The sequence below is a fragment of the Chrysemys picta genome, chromosome 11, assembly GCF_011386835.1.
Source record: "Chrysemys picta bellii isolate R12L10 chromosome 11, ASM1138683v2, whole genome shotgun sequence".
Classification (NCBI taxonomy): domain Eukaryota; kingdom Metazoa; phylum Chordata; order Testudines; family Emydidae; genus Chrysemys; species Chrysemys picta.
The window spans coordinates 70,096,942-70,115,856 of NC_088801.1; the positions used below are offsets into that span (position 1 = coordinate 70,096,942).

Genomic DNA, 18,915 nt, shown 5'->3' on the forward strand with positions numbered 1-18,915 from the left:
TGCTGTGATCATTTGGACAGTGCTATAGACTGTGGATCATTATCACAACCCTGCCTTTTCACTCTTTCTTCTGCCCTCCTCTCTGCAGACTCCTCTGTTTGGGATGTGGGCATGCTCCTGAGAATGACAGGCTAGTTCAGCTTCTGGAAGTCTGCCCTTTCCGGGGGAGAGAAGCCAGCCTGTTTCCCTTGCAAAGGAGGAATTGCTTCCCTGCTCTGGTTCAGTGTTGCCACCCAAACCACCTTAACTAGAAGCAGGAAGCAGAGAGCCATGGCCCTCACCAATCAGATCCAGGGAGGGTGGGACAGTGTGCAGCTCACACAGTGTTCCCAGGCCAGGCCAGGGAAATGAAATGCCAGCTTCAGCCTGTGTGTGGTTTCTGTGCCAGGGGCAGCTCAGCGTAGGGAGTGCCCTGTGGAGCCCCAGGGGGGTGCCAGGGAGTGGCTGGGGGGCTGCAGTGTAGAAGAGTAGGCCAGATGGCTGAAGCAAGCTACCCCAACAGTCCTGGTTCCCTGCAAAGAGAAACCGGGGCTGGCCTGGAAGCCCAGAGCAGTAACAGTCACGGTGCCACCCTCGGTGCCACAGATGGAAATGCAGGTAACGTAAGGAAAGCCAAGCCAGGAGCATCAGCAGAGGGACTGTCTCTAGCTGCAGCATCCCTTCTTTTCTGTGGTGCTGCCTGGGGGTGGTGGTGGTGGTGGGGGGGGGCTGTTCTTTACAAGGCTCTGCTTCCCTGGCAATGAACTTGGGGGGGGGGAACTGGAGTGCCCCCTGGTCTTTTTCTGGGGGCAGGGTGGTGCGGTGGGGGTGGGAGGCTGGGGACAGGGAGCTGCATTCTCTCACTGTAAGCGAGGGGATGTTCAGGAACGCTGGCCATTCAGGGGGCTCTGGGATTTGTGTAGGGTTTTCCAGAGGGACGTGTGAGCAGCGCCACAAAAGGGACTTTGCAAACCCCGTGGTTTGTTTCTCTGTTCTGCTCCCATGCAGTTGTCATTCTCTTAAGGAAGTACAAGTCCACATAGCTGGGTGAGAAGCAGGCGGTTTATGCCTCTAGTCCAGTGTGCGCGGGTGTGATCTCTGTGTGTGCATGGATATGAAATAGTGCTTAATTTGTAATGAAAGAGGTGCCAGGGTTCAAACCATTTTTTTTTACATTCAGAACAGATGTAGCAAGCCCCGAGGTGCCGGGGGTATGAGCTGCCATACCCAGGGGTGCAGGGGCTATGAACTATCAGGCCTAAAGGTGCCAGGGCTCAGCCCTGGCAAGCCCTGGCACAAATTAAGCACTGATATTAAATCACTCTGTTGTTTTCCCTTATTGAGCTGCCATTTGAAGCTGACCAGTTGCCTCTCCAATTAAATGTCCTTAGCGTCTGCAGCTCTCTCCCCAAGGGCTGGTTGGCCACCTGATTAAAGCTACCTCATGTAACAGTCATGCTTTTCTAACATGGAGAGATACTCGGCTATCATCAGAGCCCTGATACCGTTGTCCATCTCACATGTTTATTGTATGCTTGCTACAAAGTGCATCACATAGTGCTAGAAGCTGGGAGTGAGCGACAGGGATGGATCACTTGATGATTCCCTGTTCAGTTCATTCCCTTTGAAGCACCTGGCACTGGCCACTGTCGGAAGACAGGATACTGGGCTAGATGGACCATTGGTCTGACCCAGTCTGGCTGTTCTTATGTTCACATGTATTTGAAAAATACAGGCTGAGCCACCTCAAGTTGCATTTCCAAGTGCTCAGCAGCACCCACAACTGGGGCCAAGCTGTCAAAAGAGCCCAGCAGCTCCCATTTACCCACCAGATTTTTCAAAGTGCTCAGCACCCAGCGGCTGCCCTTGTGACACCTTTGGCCGCATTTCTCAGGAGACCTCGGCACCCAGTGCACTGAGCTGTTGGCAAAAACTGACCGTATATATTGCTGCCTAAACAGGAGCCGAGCTCTTCTGAAAAATCTGGTGTACGTGACAGCACAGCATGGAACAGCTATGCCTGGAATGTCATGGCAAGATTAGCTACCTGTGTTGCTGCTCCATACTTAAGGTTACAGCTAGATGTTTCTCTTTTAGTTTTTCTGGCGGTAATATTTAGTGACAAGTGAACCACAGATGTTTCAGAGAACTCCCCAGTGCTTTGGCTGCTTCAGCTAAACCAATGATGCGACCCTCCCGAGTCTGCTAAATTGCTCTACAAATCTTGGGAGAACGGCATCTTGCAGCATCATTGGGTACTTTACACTTCCAGTCCTTGCTGGAGCTAGGATGTGTAGCGTTTGTGAGGACAAAACACCAACCCTTTAGTGGCATATTTTTGGCTTGGGCCAAGGTTTGTTTCAGTTGTGGGCAGAGGGTTAGGCCAATTCTTGTTGATTCCAAACCTTTTCACCCATTCTTAGTGACCAGCCTGGCTGGTTGCATCATGTGTTGACAGTGATGGTTGCTGTTCATGCCTGCTCATTGTGAGCCTTGTTAGGGACGGCTTTGGAGGGGCAAGTGTATCACAGCACCGCTTGTTTCTGGAGCGGGGCGGTGAGTTGGGCACTTGGCACAGACGTGCTGACGAAAGCAGGAATCGCTGTGGGAGGGACAGCTGGGAGGCTTGGATGGCCGGGTGAAAGGTCAGGGGGAAATCAGGAGGGTGTGATGGCGGGGAGGGGGAAGGGCATGGTTTGGCCTCTGGGGTAGGTGACCAGAAGCTCAGGAAAAGCAGGAATCTTTTGGTTTTCCAGTGATTTGAACTTCCATTTGGCTTTCCAAACCCAGGGACTTTCCCAGGATGCTCAGGTCTCCTAGAGCTGTAACACAGCAGCGCAGACAGCTGCCACCCTGGCTCGCCCAGCTGCCCATGGCACCACTTCTCCACTCACCTGGCCTTCCTAACTCGGCAGCAAAGAGCTGACTCCTCTTCAGGCCCTTGGCATCTCCCCCTCTCCTGGCAGGAAAAGGGCTGGGTGGGCAGGCCCAGGGGAGGGAGGGGAAGAGAAATGGGAGTGGGATGAGGGTCAAGGGGAGAGGGAAGGGAGGAGGAGTGGACAGATGACACCACCAGGGAAATGGGAAGGAGAAAACAATACACGGCAAATCCCAGAGCTGGGGGCCAGTGCAGAGAGACGCTTATTCCTAGCACGGAAGAGCCTAAAGGCCCGAGCCATGGGTGTGCCCCATTGTGCTGGGTACTGGATGCGCCCAGAATATCCCTGCCCTACACACTAGTCCCCTCCCTCATTCCTGCTGTGCCAGTGCTCCTGTCAACGTGGGGCACTGCCCAGTTGCATTGTCTCTCCCCAGAAGACAGCCCCATTCATGCCCCTAGAGCCCGGCTGGCTCTGGCTAGTGAAGCCTCTAGCATTCAGTGTCTGCCGTGTGCATAGGTAGCTGCTGTATGTCACTCAGATCCTCACACTGCCAGGGACAAGCAAGTGTAACCCACCAGGGAGAATATTACAAAGCTCCCCATAGGCCACACCACAGAAGACAGGAGATTTTATAGCCCCAAGTTAGCACCCTGGCTCCGGACAGCTCAAGCTGTCGCAAGTTCTGCTTTGAGTTCCCCGGTTGGCTCCCCGGTGCATTGGCCAAGGTTGCAGCCATGGAGTAGGTGTTGAATCCAGGCGTCTCCAGGATTAACACAGCGACCCTCTCTCCAGCGCAGGTCGCAATCTGAAGGAGTGGCTGAGGGAGCAGTTCTGCGACCACCCCCTCGAGCACTGCGAAGACACTAGGCTGCACAATGCTGCCTATGTCGGGGACCTGGACACACTCCGGAGCTTGCTGCAGGAGGAGAGCTTCCAAAGGTGACCCTCACTTCCCCTGCCGCAATCCCAGCACGCCCCTCGCGGCCGGGGTATTGGGAGCACCCGCTACTCGGTGACGCTTGGACGGGGAGTCTGACGCAAGCTTCCTTTTGGCAGGGTCTGGGATAGAGAGAAATGGGGCCGGATCCCTAGCAGTGTAAATCAGCACAGACACATTGCCTTCAGTAGAGCCATGCTGACTTACACCAGCTGGGCATCTGGCTCATCATACTGCCAGCGGACGCTGCAGCTCTTAACCTACCCGATGTCACCTGGCATACTTCCGAGTGGTTTTCAGTTCTCACACTGTCTGCAGGTCTTGGTTTGTTAATAGAGCATGTGCAATGTGGCCTGTCACACCCTCGCAGCTGGGCCAAAGCCTGTCCCTCCTGTCTGAGCCGAAGGGGTTGTTGGGAGGGATGAGAGAGCGGTGGTATTCTCTTGGCTTCTCAGCGGTGGCTGTTGTCCAGTTTGCCACCTGTGGGAGTGTTTTCCTTGGTGGGGATGCTGCATAGACATCATTGGCCTGTTCCGTGTATGGCTGGTCACGAGATGGCCATGGCCATGAGTGGGCCTCAGATGGTTCAGAGGCCAGGTGGGGTGAACAGGCTTAGAAAAATCTAATACCTCCCCGCCACTCTCACCTGCCTTGTCCATCCTCAGCAAGCTGGTTCTGAAACGGTGAAGGACTTATGCAGTGGAGGGCCCAGAACGGCCCCTCTGCCACTTCCTGCCTAGTAACAGATCTTGTGTAGAAAGTGGGGGAGTGAAGCCTGAGGTCAGATCTCCCCCTCCAGTGTCAGGCCTTCTCCAAAGGGGGGGTGACAGGAAATCTGCTCCCCAATGCTAGCAGGCACTGGTGTCTTCAGGGATGTGGGTCTGGCACATTTCCTACACCCGTCAGTTCACAGATTGATCAGCTGACTTGGCCCGCTTCCCTGGGTCAGCAGATACCCTGATCCCAGCACTAGGCACCACTGAGTCCCTCATTCCTTTAACTCATGAAGGGTGTCTTTGAATGTACAGCTCCAGAGGCCACGGTCGGACACTCCTGGGAATGCAGTGGGGAAGGGAAGCTGATTGCCTCTTCCTGTGTTTCCCAGTAATCAGCAGTTCCCATGGGGCACAGTGAGCTGAGCACTTCCGCAGCGTGGCAGGACCCAGCGGGCTCTTTGTATGGCTGGTTAGAGGCTGCTCGGGTAACATCTAATCCCACACCAAGCAAATTTCAACTGAGTAACGTACAGTTATAAATATCCAACCTCTGCTTGTGAATTCGCTTCAGCTCAGCCTGGAAATAAAATAATGGGAAAATAGAAGTCTACGTGTAATGGCAAAACCATGCAGAGGGGATTACAATCACATAGAAAACTGAAATGCCCTATGTTAAAAATTTGGCCCAGCCTAGGTCTGTGTCCATTGGGATATTTAATTAATTTTCCTGCATTGCTGAGTAAACTGCAGAATCACAACACTAGTCTGAAATTGCCCTTTCAGCAAGAATCAGAATGAGCCAGCCCTTCTAAGAATGAACTGCTTTGTCCCTAGCACATTTCCGGGGCATTCCTTTTGTCACTCAGCCCACCGAGTTTGATAAAGTTTCCACCTGTCACCTATTTGTGCCCATCAGCCTCACTTGATTATTATTTATATTCCAGCTGGGCTTAGAGGCCCTGTTGTGCCAGGCACCATGCAAACCCCTATCGAGAGAAACTCCTGCCCTTGAAGAATTTACAGTATAAACTGATAACCTGGATTAAGGATGGTGTGTGTGTGTGTGTGTGGGGGGGGGGGGGAAATGAAGTGCTATTGCCCCATTGCACAGATGCGAGCACTGACGCCTGGAGTGGTGAAGTGACTCACTTAAGCAGCGGGAGAGGCAGCGCTGAGAACACCCAGGTCATGGGCTGCGCTGCCTGCCCATTGAGGACATTGCTGTATCCGTGCTCTGAGGCCTAGCCTAGGCCAGAAAAGTTTTGCTGGGATAGCTCTATGGTTTATGCAGCGTCCCTTTTCTGGGATCACGTATACCACTTCAGTGAATGAAATAGGCACTTTTATGCCAGGATAACTGTGTCTACAGTAGGGCTTTTGCCTGTAAAGAACAGTTGCAAAAAACCAGTCCCTAAGTGACATGAGAAGGATTAAAGGGTTGGAAAACATGCTTGATAGCGATCACTCAAGGAGCTCAATCTGTTTAGCTTCATTAAGGGGCGACTTGATCACATTCTCTAAGGACCCATGAGGGGAACAAGTATTTGATAATGGGCTCTTCAGTTTCACAGGCAAAAGTATAGTCTGGTCCAACGGCTGGAAGGTGAAGCTAAGACAAATTCAGACATCCATGACACGGCTGTACAAGCAAACATTTCTCGGGGAGACCTGGCATCAGTCACTAACTCTTCCCGGCCTTCCTCCTCACCCCTTCTCTCTCCCTTGCTCTTCTGGCACAGTCACAGGGTCCTTGTTGCAGCTCACAGCCCGGTGTGTGCTCGGCGCACTCTCGCTTCTTGTCTGTGAAAAAACCTACTTAGGCTGTGATGGTGCTAGCAAAGCTGGTTTGTAAATGACAGCTTTGCTAGTGAAATCGCATTTCGGTTTCACCCTTGAACATAGAATATCGCACCGCAAGCAGACATGCAAGATCCTCTTTGTCAAAACAGATCTTTGCTCTTTCTTCGGGCCGGAGGGTGCTCTTGTGGTTAAAATGCTAAATCAGGACCCTGGTGATCTGTCTTCAGCTCCCAGCTCTGCACTGTCTGCCCATTTCGCCATTCTGTGCCTCACCTCTCCATCAGTATAACGAGGCTAATAATCCTTCGTCTACTTTAGGTTGTAAGTTCCCTGGGCCAATGGCAGTCCCTTGTTATGTGTACCTACAGCACGCAGTGCCATAGGGCCCTGATATTGGTGGGCACTTCTCTGTGCTAACATAATAAAGGTACTAGATGAGGCTTCAAGAGACAAGGGCATACGCCATACCTCTGGCTTACCCGCTATGTTCCTTTGGGGTCTGGGGGGAGGCAGGGCTGTATCCCGGCAGAAGCCGTGCGCATGACAGATAACTCTGTTCTGTTGTCCCCTCACTCAGCCGAATCAACGAGAAGTCCGTGTGGTGCTGCGGCTGGCTGCCCTGCACCCCGCTGCGCATCGCTGCCACCGCCGGCCATGGCAACTGCGTGGATTTCCTCCTCCAGAAAGGGGCGGAGATTGATCTGGTGGATGTGAAGGGGCAGACAGCCCTCTACGTGGCCGTGGTGAACGGGCACCTGGAGTGCGCCCAAATCTTGCTGGAAGCTGGCGCAGACCCCAACGGGAGCCGTCACCATCGCAGCACCCCTGTGTACCACACCTCCCGCGTGGGCAGGGCTGACATCCTTAGAGAGCTAATAAGGCAAGTATAGTCGGTCCCCTTATCTTCCCAGCTCAGGGTCAGTCTGTGGGGTGCCATAGATTTGATACAGCATCCAGAGCCAGGGAGGAAAGAGAGTGTCCTGTATGTCTCCTAACCTCCCTTGGCCCTTCCTTTTCCCCTGGCTCCTTCCCTTCACAATAAACCCTCTCTGGAATGGGTTACCTAGGGAGGTGATGGAATCTCCTTCCTTAGAGGTTTGTAAGGTCAGGCTTGACAAATCCCTGGCTGGGATGATTTAGTTGGGGATTGGTCCTGCTTTAAGCAGGGGGTTGGACTAGATGACCTCCTGAGGTTCCTTCCAACCCTGATATTCTATGATCTATGATTCTCTCCTCTACCCTCACAAACTCTCCTTTAGTCCTGCCTTCTGTCTCCCTCCCCGCATTTCTCTTCAAACTCATGGAGTGCACAGATGGCGCACTCCCCTCATCTGCTCCATGGCAGGTCCTTCTAGTCCAGCTTCCAACATCTCCCCTCTGGTGCAACTGCTCTCACTTGGTTGTTCCCCTCTTCGGATCCCTCCGCCACCTCCCCATCTGTCATCACATTACATTGAAACCCGATCTCCCCCCCTTCAAAGTGCTGCCCCTCCCTTCTTAGGCTTGCCACAGGCCTCCAGTTCCACCAGTGGTTCGGTCACACACCTGGGACCCAGGAGACCCTTAGTTCAAGTCCCGCCTGTGTCTGAGAAGGGATTTCAACAGGAGATTTGAACTGAATGCTCAGAGCAGATGTGCAGCTGAGAACCCCAAGCAGTTTCCAACAGAATGCTGTTTTGACTTCTAATTTGTGACCAGCTCTAATGCAAAGTGTTGGTACAGAAAGTTACAAAGCAGCAGATCAGCTGAGAAATTAGGTGCCTACAACTATTTTGGTGGAGAGCTTGAAGTTTCTTTTGTAAGGTCAATAAAACCAAAAAAAATCCCGGGCAAAGACTTCTGGTCAATGTGCAAAGCACTTCAATAAGATACGACATTAAAGGATAAGAATGATGGATGATGATCTTTGATTTCGCTATACAATCCTTGTTTTATGTTCCTAGAAATTGTTCACAATGCCTGAGGACCAAACTGGCCACAACCAGGTGCCCACATTTAGGCTCCTAAACCTGTATTTAGATACCTGGATAAGTGGCCTGATTCTCAAAGGAGCCCCCTGGAGCTCCCACAAACTTTAATGGGATTGTAGGTGCTCATCATTTATGAAAATCAGGCTGCTTATTGAAATGACTTGGGATCTGTCATCACCACAGAGTTAAGTGGGGTGAGCAGCACCAGTGTTGGCCTCGCCTGGATGTGAGCAGCCACACCTGACTTACTGGGTCTTCACTGGTGCTGCTCTCCTCGTGAGCGTAACTAGGATTTCTGGGACGTGGCCCATGGTTCTTTGTACTGTTGTCACCTGAGCTGCTTTGATTCTTTCCCAGTGAATTGTGAGAGAACTTTTTTCTATTCTTCTGGGTATACAAAAGGAATTGTGGGAAGGCATTGGAGGACTGTCAGCACTCCCGTGACTTAGCCTGCGTCCTCACTGCAAACCCAAGGGAAAGCCTCACTTAATTTGGCTTTAGCCTATAGTCTCAGAACAAGACAGCTAGTCTTTACTTAAAGCATCACCAGTTAGCTGGGAGGGGTCTGTATGTGTCAGGAAAGAGGGATTGGGGCAATCCCAAGTAAAAGCCCGAGTTAACTCTGCAGCAAAGGTGGATTTGGGAGCCCAGCTTTTTGAAAATCATGGTCCTAGCTCGTTATGGGCCCACCAAGTCACAGGGGCATAGGATTAGACCTATAGATCATCTTGTCCAGTATCCTGGCTCAGGAGTGGCTAGTCACAGCTGCTTCCAAGCAAGGTGCAAGAAACCCTAGAGTAGGCTGCTTTGGGAGAACACCCCTGTGAAGTTTCTTCCTACCCCCAGCACTTAGAGGTTGGCTTAAACCCTCAAGCAGGGTTGATAGCCTCTGAATGCGCTTTGTACTGGGCCCTGTAAACTTGAATGTTCTCCTCTGTTGCATGTATACACGTCAGTATGAACCCACTAGCTACATTCCTAAGAATCTCCCCCAGTATATTTGCTAGCACAGTACAAAACATAGCAAATGGTATTTCAGCACGTGGAGTTGATGTATTGATTTATATGTCTGCCTCCAAAGATGCCTTGCCAGCAATATTAAAAGCATGATTCTGGAAAACTTTCAGGATTAAAAATTAACTGGAGTTTGTCCAATATCTTTTTTATTAGGCAATGTTTCTCCCAAAGCTGCTAAGTTAATACCAAATTGTCATATTGCCCAAAATTTTCAAGTATCTTGGAATAGGGATTTCATAGATCTATTCAGAATTGCTTACTTTAAAACACAATCCTGACTTACGGAGCTCTGTAGAAGGTTAAAAATATTGATCTAAGTTACTCTTTCCTTGACAGAGTAAATGTAATAAAATGACATATTTTTACCCAGATGTAATTATACATTTCCATATTCTTCAAAAAACCCTATTCCCAGTTAATTATCAGTAAATGAGTGTCTTCCTGTTAACATACAAACTCCACAGTTGCTATTGATTCTGTTGGATTTGGTTTATTAAATCATATGGTAGCACAATTACAATTTCTGAAATCCTGTGACCTGCTACAATTGCTGGACCAGAATACCAGGCAAAAAGCAGGAACTGATAGGACATTATATGTAAATTTTATCAACTATCAATGTAGCTATGGAATGGTAATCCATTTTATAGTAAGACTGGTGGAAATATTTACAATTATATGACTGTAATCTAGATTACTTTCCTAACAGCCTGTTACATAATCATCTTGGGATATTGCATCATACTTTTAGTCTAATTGAGGGCAGAGCCAGGATATTAAGAGATATATATTCTGCTTATTCCATTAAGGGCAGTGTAAAACTGACAAAGTCATGGGGAATTGTAGCAATACTTACAAACTTTTAAAAAGTTTGACTGATTTTGTTTTAAAAAGCATAACTTAGCAGAGCTGGTCAGGAAATGGCTTTTTTCATGAAAAAAACTGCCCTCCCCAAAGGGTGACCAGATGTCCCGATTTTATAGGGACAGTCCTGATATTTGGGGCTTTTTCTTATATAGGCTCCTATTATCCCTCCACCCCCTGTCCCGATTTTTCACACTTGCTGTCTGGTCACCCTAGGTGCATTATGGGAGTCACTGGCCATGGTGCATTGTGGAGATGTAGTCTGGCAGGGAATCCGGCCCATAGAAGAAAATGGGGCATGAGAAAACCGAACTTCAGCTGCAATGAGGCACTGTGGCAGCAAATCCAAATAGAAATATTTCCAAGTTTGATTTTTCAGCCATTTGGGTTTTGATGAAAAAATCAAACAATTCTGTGGAACGCAGAGATTTTTTGCAAAAAATTTTCATTTAATTGAAAACCCAATTTTCTGCTGAGAAGCAGTTTCAAGAGAGAATTTTTGACCAGCTAGTTGCAAAGGAAACCAGGCCTTACTCATGGGAGGAGTCCCATTGCTTGGCTCCAAGCCTTTGCCATTTTCCTAGAAACCCGATTTAAATGAAAACTTTCTAGGACAAAACCATTATATGCAGTATGGCCTCAATTCAGCACAGAACATTGAAAACCTCTTTGAGAGGGGAACAGTTCTTTAGAGATCTGCTGTTCCCTGGCTACTTTCTCCTTTCTCTTAGCTTAAGCCTTGGCTAAGTAAAGCTGAGCTGTTGGGTTGTGACTATGGAGGAGACCGAGACCACTTTGCCGTGTGTGTTTGGGGGAAGTTACCATGTAATGTCCTGTCTTCTCCACTCATGCCCACAGCCACCTCTCATTCATCCTCTGAGGGCTCAGTCTCTGTGCCATGCCGTGAAGAGGAGCGCAGATAAATATGCACAAAGTGCCAAATTCAGCACTTGGATGTGCTTGAATGGCCCCTGATCTTGCAACTAGTTCTGCACATGCTTGACTTTAGTGGGACTATTCATATCTTCAGAGTTAAAGCACATGAATAAGCATTTGCAGTAACATGGCCAGAAACCCACTGATTTCAGTGAGAGCTTCATAAAGATCTAGACGGAATTTGGCCCAGAATGTTTTAATAACTGGAAAGAGGAATCCTACAATATCCAGGAAAGCAGAAAAGCCTCATTCTCTGAATGCTCGGATTACAAACCCAAGCGAGTTATTCCTGATTGGAAGAGCATTGTATTACTCTGAAGGGAAAGCACGACACTTCTACTCTATCCAGAATCCATCCTTGGCTGTTGCAAAGGAGCAATTAAAAATGGCTAAAAGAGGCTGGATCGTTCTTCCCCCATCCTGATTTATTAACATGTACGGTATGTAAAATAGGTGCAATCGCAGCATTTCGGAAGCATGTGCTCTGTACTGGATGGGTACAATACTGTATATATCAAACATGGCTATTATTATTTTTCAGTCAAATGCGGTATTACAGTGTTTCAAATTAAATATTTTTAAAGGGAACAAATATTCTTTGTGCTATTCTTATTCTCCAGCAGTCTTTTCCAAAAAGGGAAAAAAACCCTCATATTTTCTGTTCATTCAGTGTTTGATCCACTCAGTTGCACATGCTACACATGTAAAATGTATAGTTCCATGCCTTGTACAATCAAAGTAGCATCTATAGCATAACAACATAGATTCTAAACATTTAGGGTGAGATTTTCAAAAGCACTCTATATCGGATTATCTGATCTCTTTGAAGTCCATTGAATTCAGTGAGTGCAGAGCTAGACCAAAGCAGAACGCTTTTGAGAATCAGCCCCTTAAATTGTATTGTGTTGTTCCATTGTACCTAGAGGTGGGTGAAAGTTTTTGGACAAAACCTTCTTTTGCTGAAAAATGCAGATTTGAGACATTTTGTGAATTTGTGTCAAATTCACCATATTTTTCGGTCAAAAACAAACAGGAAAAAAAGTCAGAAACAATTGAAATGTTCTGACATTTCTAAACAAATCATTTTGATTCAAAACGACTTCTTATTTTGAATTGTACGTCTATTTTATTTTAAAAAGGGTTAAAAAACAAACTACACAAAAGATTTTTTAATTATTATTATTTGGTTTGCTGAAAAATTGAAAACATTTCAGCAAAATGATCTTTTAACATTTTTTTGCATGTGTAGCTAGTGAACTGAAAAATCAGTTATTTGTATAGCTCTAACTGTAACCCCTCGGTGAATGGATTCTACAGTTCCCACTCTGTTCCTGGTCCACAGTATATGCGTCTGTTACAGCCCTCCCGAGAAAGTGTTGGTAGTTTAGCTCATGCAATAGCAGCTTGTGCCTTTAGCTCTGAAGATCCATGGTTCATCTCTGGTGCATTGGCCAAGATGGCAGCTGTCAAACCATAATAAAAAAACCCAACTACCTGAATATATGGTAAAAGTGATCTATAATGCCATATCTCATAATATTTAATTCTAGGGTAATACAATTGTCAGGGGATGGCTGGCTGACTGGCATAATTATTTTATATGTTCCCAATTTGCCACAAGCTTGGAATTTGGTACATCTATTTAGCATAAACTGCTGAGGTCAGGGGAAAACTCCTGCATTTGACATTATCATTGGATTTCCACTATTTGAGTTCCCATTGAAGTGAGAATCTTGAAATTTGTTACACTCCTCTATTTAGCACAGATTTGTGTTTCAGTTTCCTTCATTGTTTGCAACAATTGGAGCGATTGTGCTAACACATTAACTACTCATCTCCTTCTGGGTGGGGAAGTTGTTTTAGTGCCTATCCGGCACCCCTTCATTGAGGAGCTGAGTTATTTACACATCCCCTAGCCAAACCATTAACGGTGGATTTTATACACTGGTCACTCAGGGCAGAGTATTTAGCTGCACAAAGACAATGCTCAGCACAGCTGTTATGACGGGGAGAGGAAAGTGCCTAAGTCACATCTCTGCTTTCCTGGGGACCAACAACCACCGGAGTGGCCATAGCCACCACTGGGCTAGTTGTGGACTGGACAGCGCAGCATACACTGTGCTCACCTCCCCAATGCAGTCTGCCACTCTATGTCGGGTAGAGAAGGGGCAGCAGTAGGGTGTCTTGGCAGGTGATCCAGAATGCTCCAACTTTCAGGAGCCTAAATTTACCCCTGTGGAATGTGAGCCTGTAATTTAAGTCAATGTTTAACACCATCTGGTTTGTCCCTGCAATTCATGAATCCTTCACGGGGCTGTTTAGGTAGTGGGCCATATTCTGGCCTCTACTGCTGCTGCTTTGTGCTGCTTGGGTGTCAAGAAAACCCTTGTGCGTGGGAAGGGGGTAAAGCTGTCAGAGCCATTTCTAGTCCAGCCACTCTCGCAAGGAGTCTCTCAGTTCCCACCTGTACAGTTGGAATAATCACACTGTCCCTTCCCCCCGCCCCATACGGAGTGTTAGGCTAAGTGCACAGATACTATGAGGCTGGCAGCCAGCAAAGTATCCTAGATGTATGCCCTGGATGACTAGTGGCGGTGGGGCTCTCCTGCCTTCTCAGTGATTTCCAGCTTCTCCACGCACCTGAGCTGCAGTCGTATTATTGCTTTCAAGCATTTCCCTCTGGAGGCCCCGTGCGCTTGCACCCGCCTGCCTCTGTACCAAGATAGCTTTTGTTTTTTCACGCTCAGGTATGGCGCTGATGTGGACGTTAACCACCACTTGCCCTCGCGGGTCCCCAGCCCCGCCTCTCGCCCACTCACTTCCTTGGTGGTCTGCCCTCTGTACATCAGCGCTGCCTATCACAACCTCCAGTGCTTCAAGCTGCTGCTCCAGGCCGGAGCCAACCCCGATTTTAACTGCTGCGGCCCCGTCAACATCCAGGGCTTCTCCAGGGGCTCCCCGGTCTGCGTGATGGATGCTGTCTTGAGACACGGCTGCGAGCCAGCCTTCGTCAACCTCTTGATTGACTTTGGAGCCAACTTGAACCTGGTGAAGGCAGAGGCCCTGGGTGCCGAATCGACTGGAAGAGTCAAAGTCAACCCAGAAGCCATGCAGGTGTTCAAAGAAGCCAGGAGTAAGTGGCTGGCGAGTCCTCAGCATTGACTTGCTAGTGCTGCCAAGAGAGAAGCACAGCAAACGGTTTCCCTTTGGCTGTGGTGTTTGTAGCTAGGGCTGACTGAGGCAGTTCAGAGCCCTAGACACACTCCACACTCCTTACCCCACCCCTATGTCATGGCTCTGCCACTGGAGCATGGCGCCAGCCCTCCTTGGGCTGGCAGCGGGTTTCAGAGGTAAGATCAACAGGGCAGTCTGCACCTCTTGGGGCTCTTGTTTCAGGTTGTCTGCTAATTCAGGCAGGCCTCAGTTACACTCAAGTGATGTTTCCAGCTTGATTGAGTCCAACAGGGCTAGAACTTAACTTTGAAAACATCAGAGCTGAGATTCTGATCCCATTTTCCAAGTCCTGGTGCCGGAGTCCTAGGCCTGAACCTATAGTACCTATCTGGCCCTGAATATATGGGCCAGCTGGCCTAGTGTCACTAGCTGCAGCATGCTGGCTGGGAAGCAAAGCAGCAGAGGAACAGTGGTGGCAAGAAGCGGGAGCAGGGGTGGGAGGAGCAAACGTGTGGCCATGGGGGAAGTGCTGAAGACAGGGTCCTCTTGAAAAGTAGGAACTAAAGAGTTAAGGAAGAAGTGAGAGGAACCCCCAGGCTGCACCTTGTTGGAGTTTGGCTTTTTAGCATTGGAAAGACCCCAGGTGCTTGTGAGGATCCTGGATTCAGGCTCTGAGAAAGCTTTTCAGGTCTGTACATTCCTCCCCATAAACCACACTTGAAGCTGAGCCGCCCACATGGGAGAGATTAGAATAACAGCTCCCTGCCCGGTGTGATGTCCATCCAACTCCTGCTTAGCAGGCAGTGCACCCTGCACATCTCATGTGAAATAGAGGGGCCAGGGAAGGGGAGTAGGTTTGCAGGGCATCATTGCGGAAAGGTCGTGAGAAGAGGTCCCAGCTGTACCCAGTGTTAATTGTTTTTATGTGCCGGGGGATGCTTAAGTCAAAAAGAAAATGTGTGTAACTTTGAGCATTCGGGGGAGCTGGAGATTTCCCCTAGTAAACAGAGAACCAGGTGTAAATTGGCGTAGCTCCCCTGACTTCATTGGAGTTGTGCCGCTTTATTGCTGCTGAGGGTCTGATCCAGAGGCCTTAGTGTCAGACACACTCCTGCCTGCCCTGGGTACTGAGCTTTTGCAGAGTGCATTGTCTGATCCTTGCAAGAATCAACTGTGAATTTCTATTCTGGTATAGGACAAGGGCATGGGGAGGGAGCCAATCCCCAGGGGTGTAAATCAGCATAGCTCCATTGAAGTTGTTAGCGCTATGGCAATTTACACCAGAGGGAGATCTGTCCCAGTGCAATTTACATCTGCTCTTTTATTCCTTTCTCTCTTCCCCTTTGTTATTTTGATTGCAGGCTGCCCCAGGAGCTTATTGTCTTTGTGCCGTGTGGCCCTGCGGAGGATACTTGGCAAATACCATCTGCATCTGATACATACTCTTCCAGTCCCAGATCCTATCAAACAATTTTTACTTCACAAACAGAGCTAGAACGCAATCAGCTGCTTTGGGGACAGTTTGCTGTAAGAAATGAGTGAGCTGATGAAAACAGGTGCCAATCGCCCCTCCTCCCCCAGTGCTGTTTTGAAATATATCCTATGGTTATTTGCATAAGGTTATTTGTTATAACACTACCTCTGTTGCTGCTACTTGTAACTTGTCTTGGGTTTTAGCAACACTATTGTATGTTGAAGTTGTACCTACTCAATTGGTGGGCTTTTATCTGCCTATAAAATGCCTGACCTTATCAATAATGGGCATGTACAACAGTTCAGTTCCATTAGTTTCTCATGCTTCAGCTGTCCTTACTTTGACCTTACTCCCTTGAGGAGCTGACAATTGCTACTGTGCATATGGCAAATGGATGTGTTTTCACCTGCTGTATGTCTCATTCTGGGGGGAATGCATTGGGTTTCTTGTCTGGTGCCGTGTGTTCCCTGGAGAATATGAAATTGCTTGTGTGTGCCTAGCTGCTGCAAAGTAGCAGCAGAGTCCCAAGCCACATCACTTGGCTTTTGTTGTTTAGAAATTCCGAGCTGGGACTACTAAAAGGCTAGGAAATAGCCAACTGGTCTGAGCAACTGCAGGTGTCCTCAAAACACTCTCAGATGTGATATGGTGTCCTAACCTACCTGCTACCAAAATATATATAGGTCAAGGTGGGCTACCAGACAAATAGGTCTCCAATTACATGAGTGCCTGGGAGAGGACCAACTATAGCAATCACTGCCATGGTATGAAGGGGAAAACCCATAAGAAAGAAGAAAAGCATGTGGTTTCTTAATGGGGCTGTGGAGAAAGCACATAGGAGCCTGGTCTGCACTCACCATGGCAGTGTGGCTAGCAGGCAGGACGCTTGGCTATGAGCTGTGAAGGTGTCAGTCTGAGATTCTGCTCAGATGCTCTATTCCACTCCTTCGTGAATGTGGTGCCGCTCAGCCTTCTAATAAGCTAACATTTCTAATGTCCATGGGCCACCGAAAAACTCCCATGGCACGTCTCAAAAAGACAATGTTCTGCTGAACAGCCCCATGCGCGGTAATGCTGGTTGAAATATCCGAGGACAAATGGGAGCTGCTATTCAGTGAATAACTTGGTAAATGTATCTGTAGTGTCCTTACACTACCGGTAATTAACTCCATGCTTGTAAATTGCTGTGGGGTTACACTATGCAGGAAACTCCACCAAACCAAATACTAGTCTGCTTTCATTGCTTAGAAACACGCTGCCCCCGCTAAAATGTTATCAGTGTTCCAACAACCATGTAGGCAGTTATTGATGGGGAGGCATCGGCAGTTTGCAAAGCATGGCACATGCATATAGACATTACTACCATCCTTCCCTGCCCATCCTGTGTTGGCATCATTGTCAGATAAAATGTTCCCCAATCATCAGGTGTTTCCTACTTCTGCTGTGGACAGGACAATTTCTTGGGGTGTCTGGATGACTGAGCTGCTTGGTTTTATCTTGAATAAAGACTTAGTAACACTGCACCCAACAGAAGAATGCTGGGCAGCTCTGCCAAGGCGCCCTTTGTTTCTAGTGTCTCCATTTATTATTGTTTATGTGGCAGTAATGACTAGCAGGCGCCAATCACAGACCGGGGCCCCACTGTACTAGGCCCAATACAATCAGTACAAGAGACTCCCTGTCCCAAGAAGACCACCTAGAGTGCTTTCCTCTCCTATGCTCTGCATAGGGACGCTTTAAAAACAGATAGGTGGGCCCTGTCCCATTGAGCCCTGCAGTATGTGCTCTGCGGTGCTCCCAGCAGCAGAGTGTCAAGGTTTGCAATGAGGCGGTCCCACAGCTGGAGAGAAGTTCCCCCTCCCTTTTACTCATGTATTTAGCTGTTGATTTCTATATACTATATTTATGTATATGCTTTGGGTGAGATGCTGTGCTGCACCTGTGAGGGCACAGCACCAAACTTGCAGTCCAAAGGGAGGGGAAGCTATGGTCGCTTTTGTGCCCTCCTAATCCTGGGCTGTTGCAGGGGCTGCGGGAGGCCTGGTGTCATGTAGTCAGTCCCAGGAGACTAAATTACAGCAGTCTTTCAGGCTCCAGCATTATACAGGGAATTGCCTGGAAATTGGTGCACACGCCATCCTTCGCAACACCTCCCTCTGCACACCCACTACACCAGGAGTTTTGAGGGGTCCTTGAAATGCAGCCTTGAGGCCGTCTTCTGCAGTGCCTGTGCCAGAGAAAGCCGCCCCTGGGCGGTTACAGTGCTTTTACTCTGATCCAGCCCTTTTACCCAGTGTAAAGGGGCTGAGGAGACCATTCTTTGTCTTGAGTGCCTGTGGAGAGTTGACGGAGAAGCGTGAAAGACAGAGAGAGGCAGAGAGAGGCATAGGTCTCAGTGCTAATTTAAATAATGGTCCTTCTGCATAGCTAATCCAGTAATTGATGCAGATCAGTTGCTCAACAACTACTCACTGCCACTTCTCATCAGCCAGGATCTAGAATCGTAGGACTGGAAGGGACCTCGAGAGGTCATCTAGTCCAGTCCCCCGCACTCATGGCAGGCCTAAGTGTTATCTAGACCAGGGGTTCTCAAACTTTTTCTCTCTGAGGCCCCCCCAGCATGCTATAAAAACTCCACAGACCACCTCTGCCACACCAACTGCTTTTCTGCATATAAAAGCCAGGGCCAGTATTAGGGGGTAGCAAGCAGGGCAAATTACCCAGGGTCCCACACAACATGGGGACCTGCAAAGCTAAGTTACTCAGGCTTTAGCTTCAGCCTAGGCTTGAGCCCAATGCAGTGGGGCTTCAGCTTTCTGCCCTGGGCCCCAGCAAATCTAATGCCAGCCCTGCTTGGCGGCCCCCGAGGGGGCCCCGGACACCTGGTTGAGAACCACTGATCTAGACCATCCTGACAGGTGTTTGTCCAACTTGCTCTTATAAATCTCCAATGACGGAGATTCCACCACCTCCCTAGACAATTTATTCCAGTGCTTAACCACCCTGACAGGAAGTTTTTCCTAATGTCCAACCTAAACTGCCCTTGCTGCAATTTAAACCCATTGCTTCTTGTCCTATCCTCAGCAGTTAAGAACAACAATTTTTCTCCCTCCTCCTCGTAACCACCTTTTATGTACTTGAAAATTATTATCATCTCCCCTCTCAG

General features: G+C 48.6%; 1 protein-coding gene across 1 annotated transcript; it reads left to right on the forward strand.

Moving 5' to 3' along the window:
* The first annotated feature begins 292 nt into the window (after positions 1 to 292).
* On the forward strand, positions 293 to 17,307 carry ASB1 (ankyrin repeat and SOCS box containing 1). The gene is made up of 5 exons (XM_005292133.4): positions 293 to 597; positions 3,659 to 3,800; positions 6,892 to 7,194; positions 13,849 to 14,234; positions 15,637 to 17,307. Exons 1-5 carry the CDS (start codon positions 477 to 479, stop codon positions 15,768 to 15,770), a joined length of 1,086 nt encoding a protein of 361 aa, XP_005292190.1. The 5' UTR covers positions 293 to 476; the 3' UTR covers positions 15,771 to 17,307.
* The last annotated feature ends 1,608 nt before the right edge of the window (positions 17,308 to 18,915 follow it).

What these genes read in the sequence shown, in the direction of transcription:
- ASB1 (XM_005292133.4), top strand. Translation starts at nt 477, where the DNA reads ATGGCTGAAGCAAGCTACCCCAACAGTCCTGGTTCCCTGCAAAGAGAA. An exon ending in CAGGAGGAGAGCTTCCAAAG is followed by an intron (nt 3,801 to 6,891) that starts GTGACCCTCACT and finishes CCCCTCACTCAG; the next exon opens with CCGAATCAACGAGAAGTCCG. An exon ending in GGTGTTCAAAGAAGCCAGGA is followed by an intron (nt 14,235 to 15,636) that starts GTAAGTGGCTGG and finishes TTTTGATTGCAG; the next exon opens with GCTGCCCCAGGAGCTTATTG.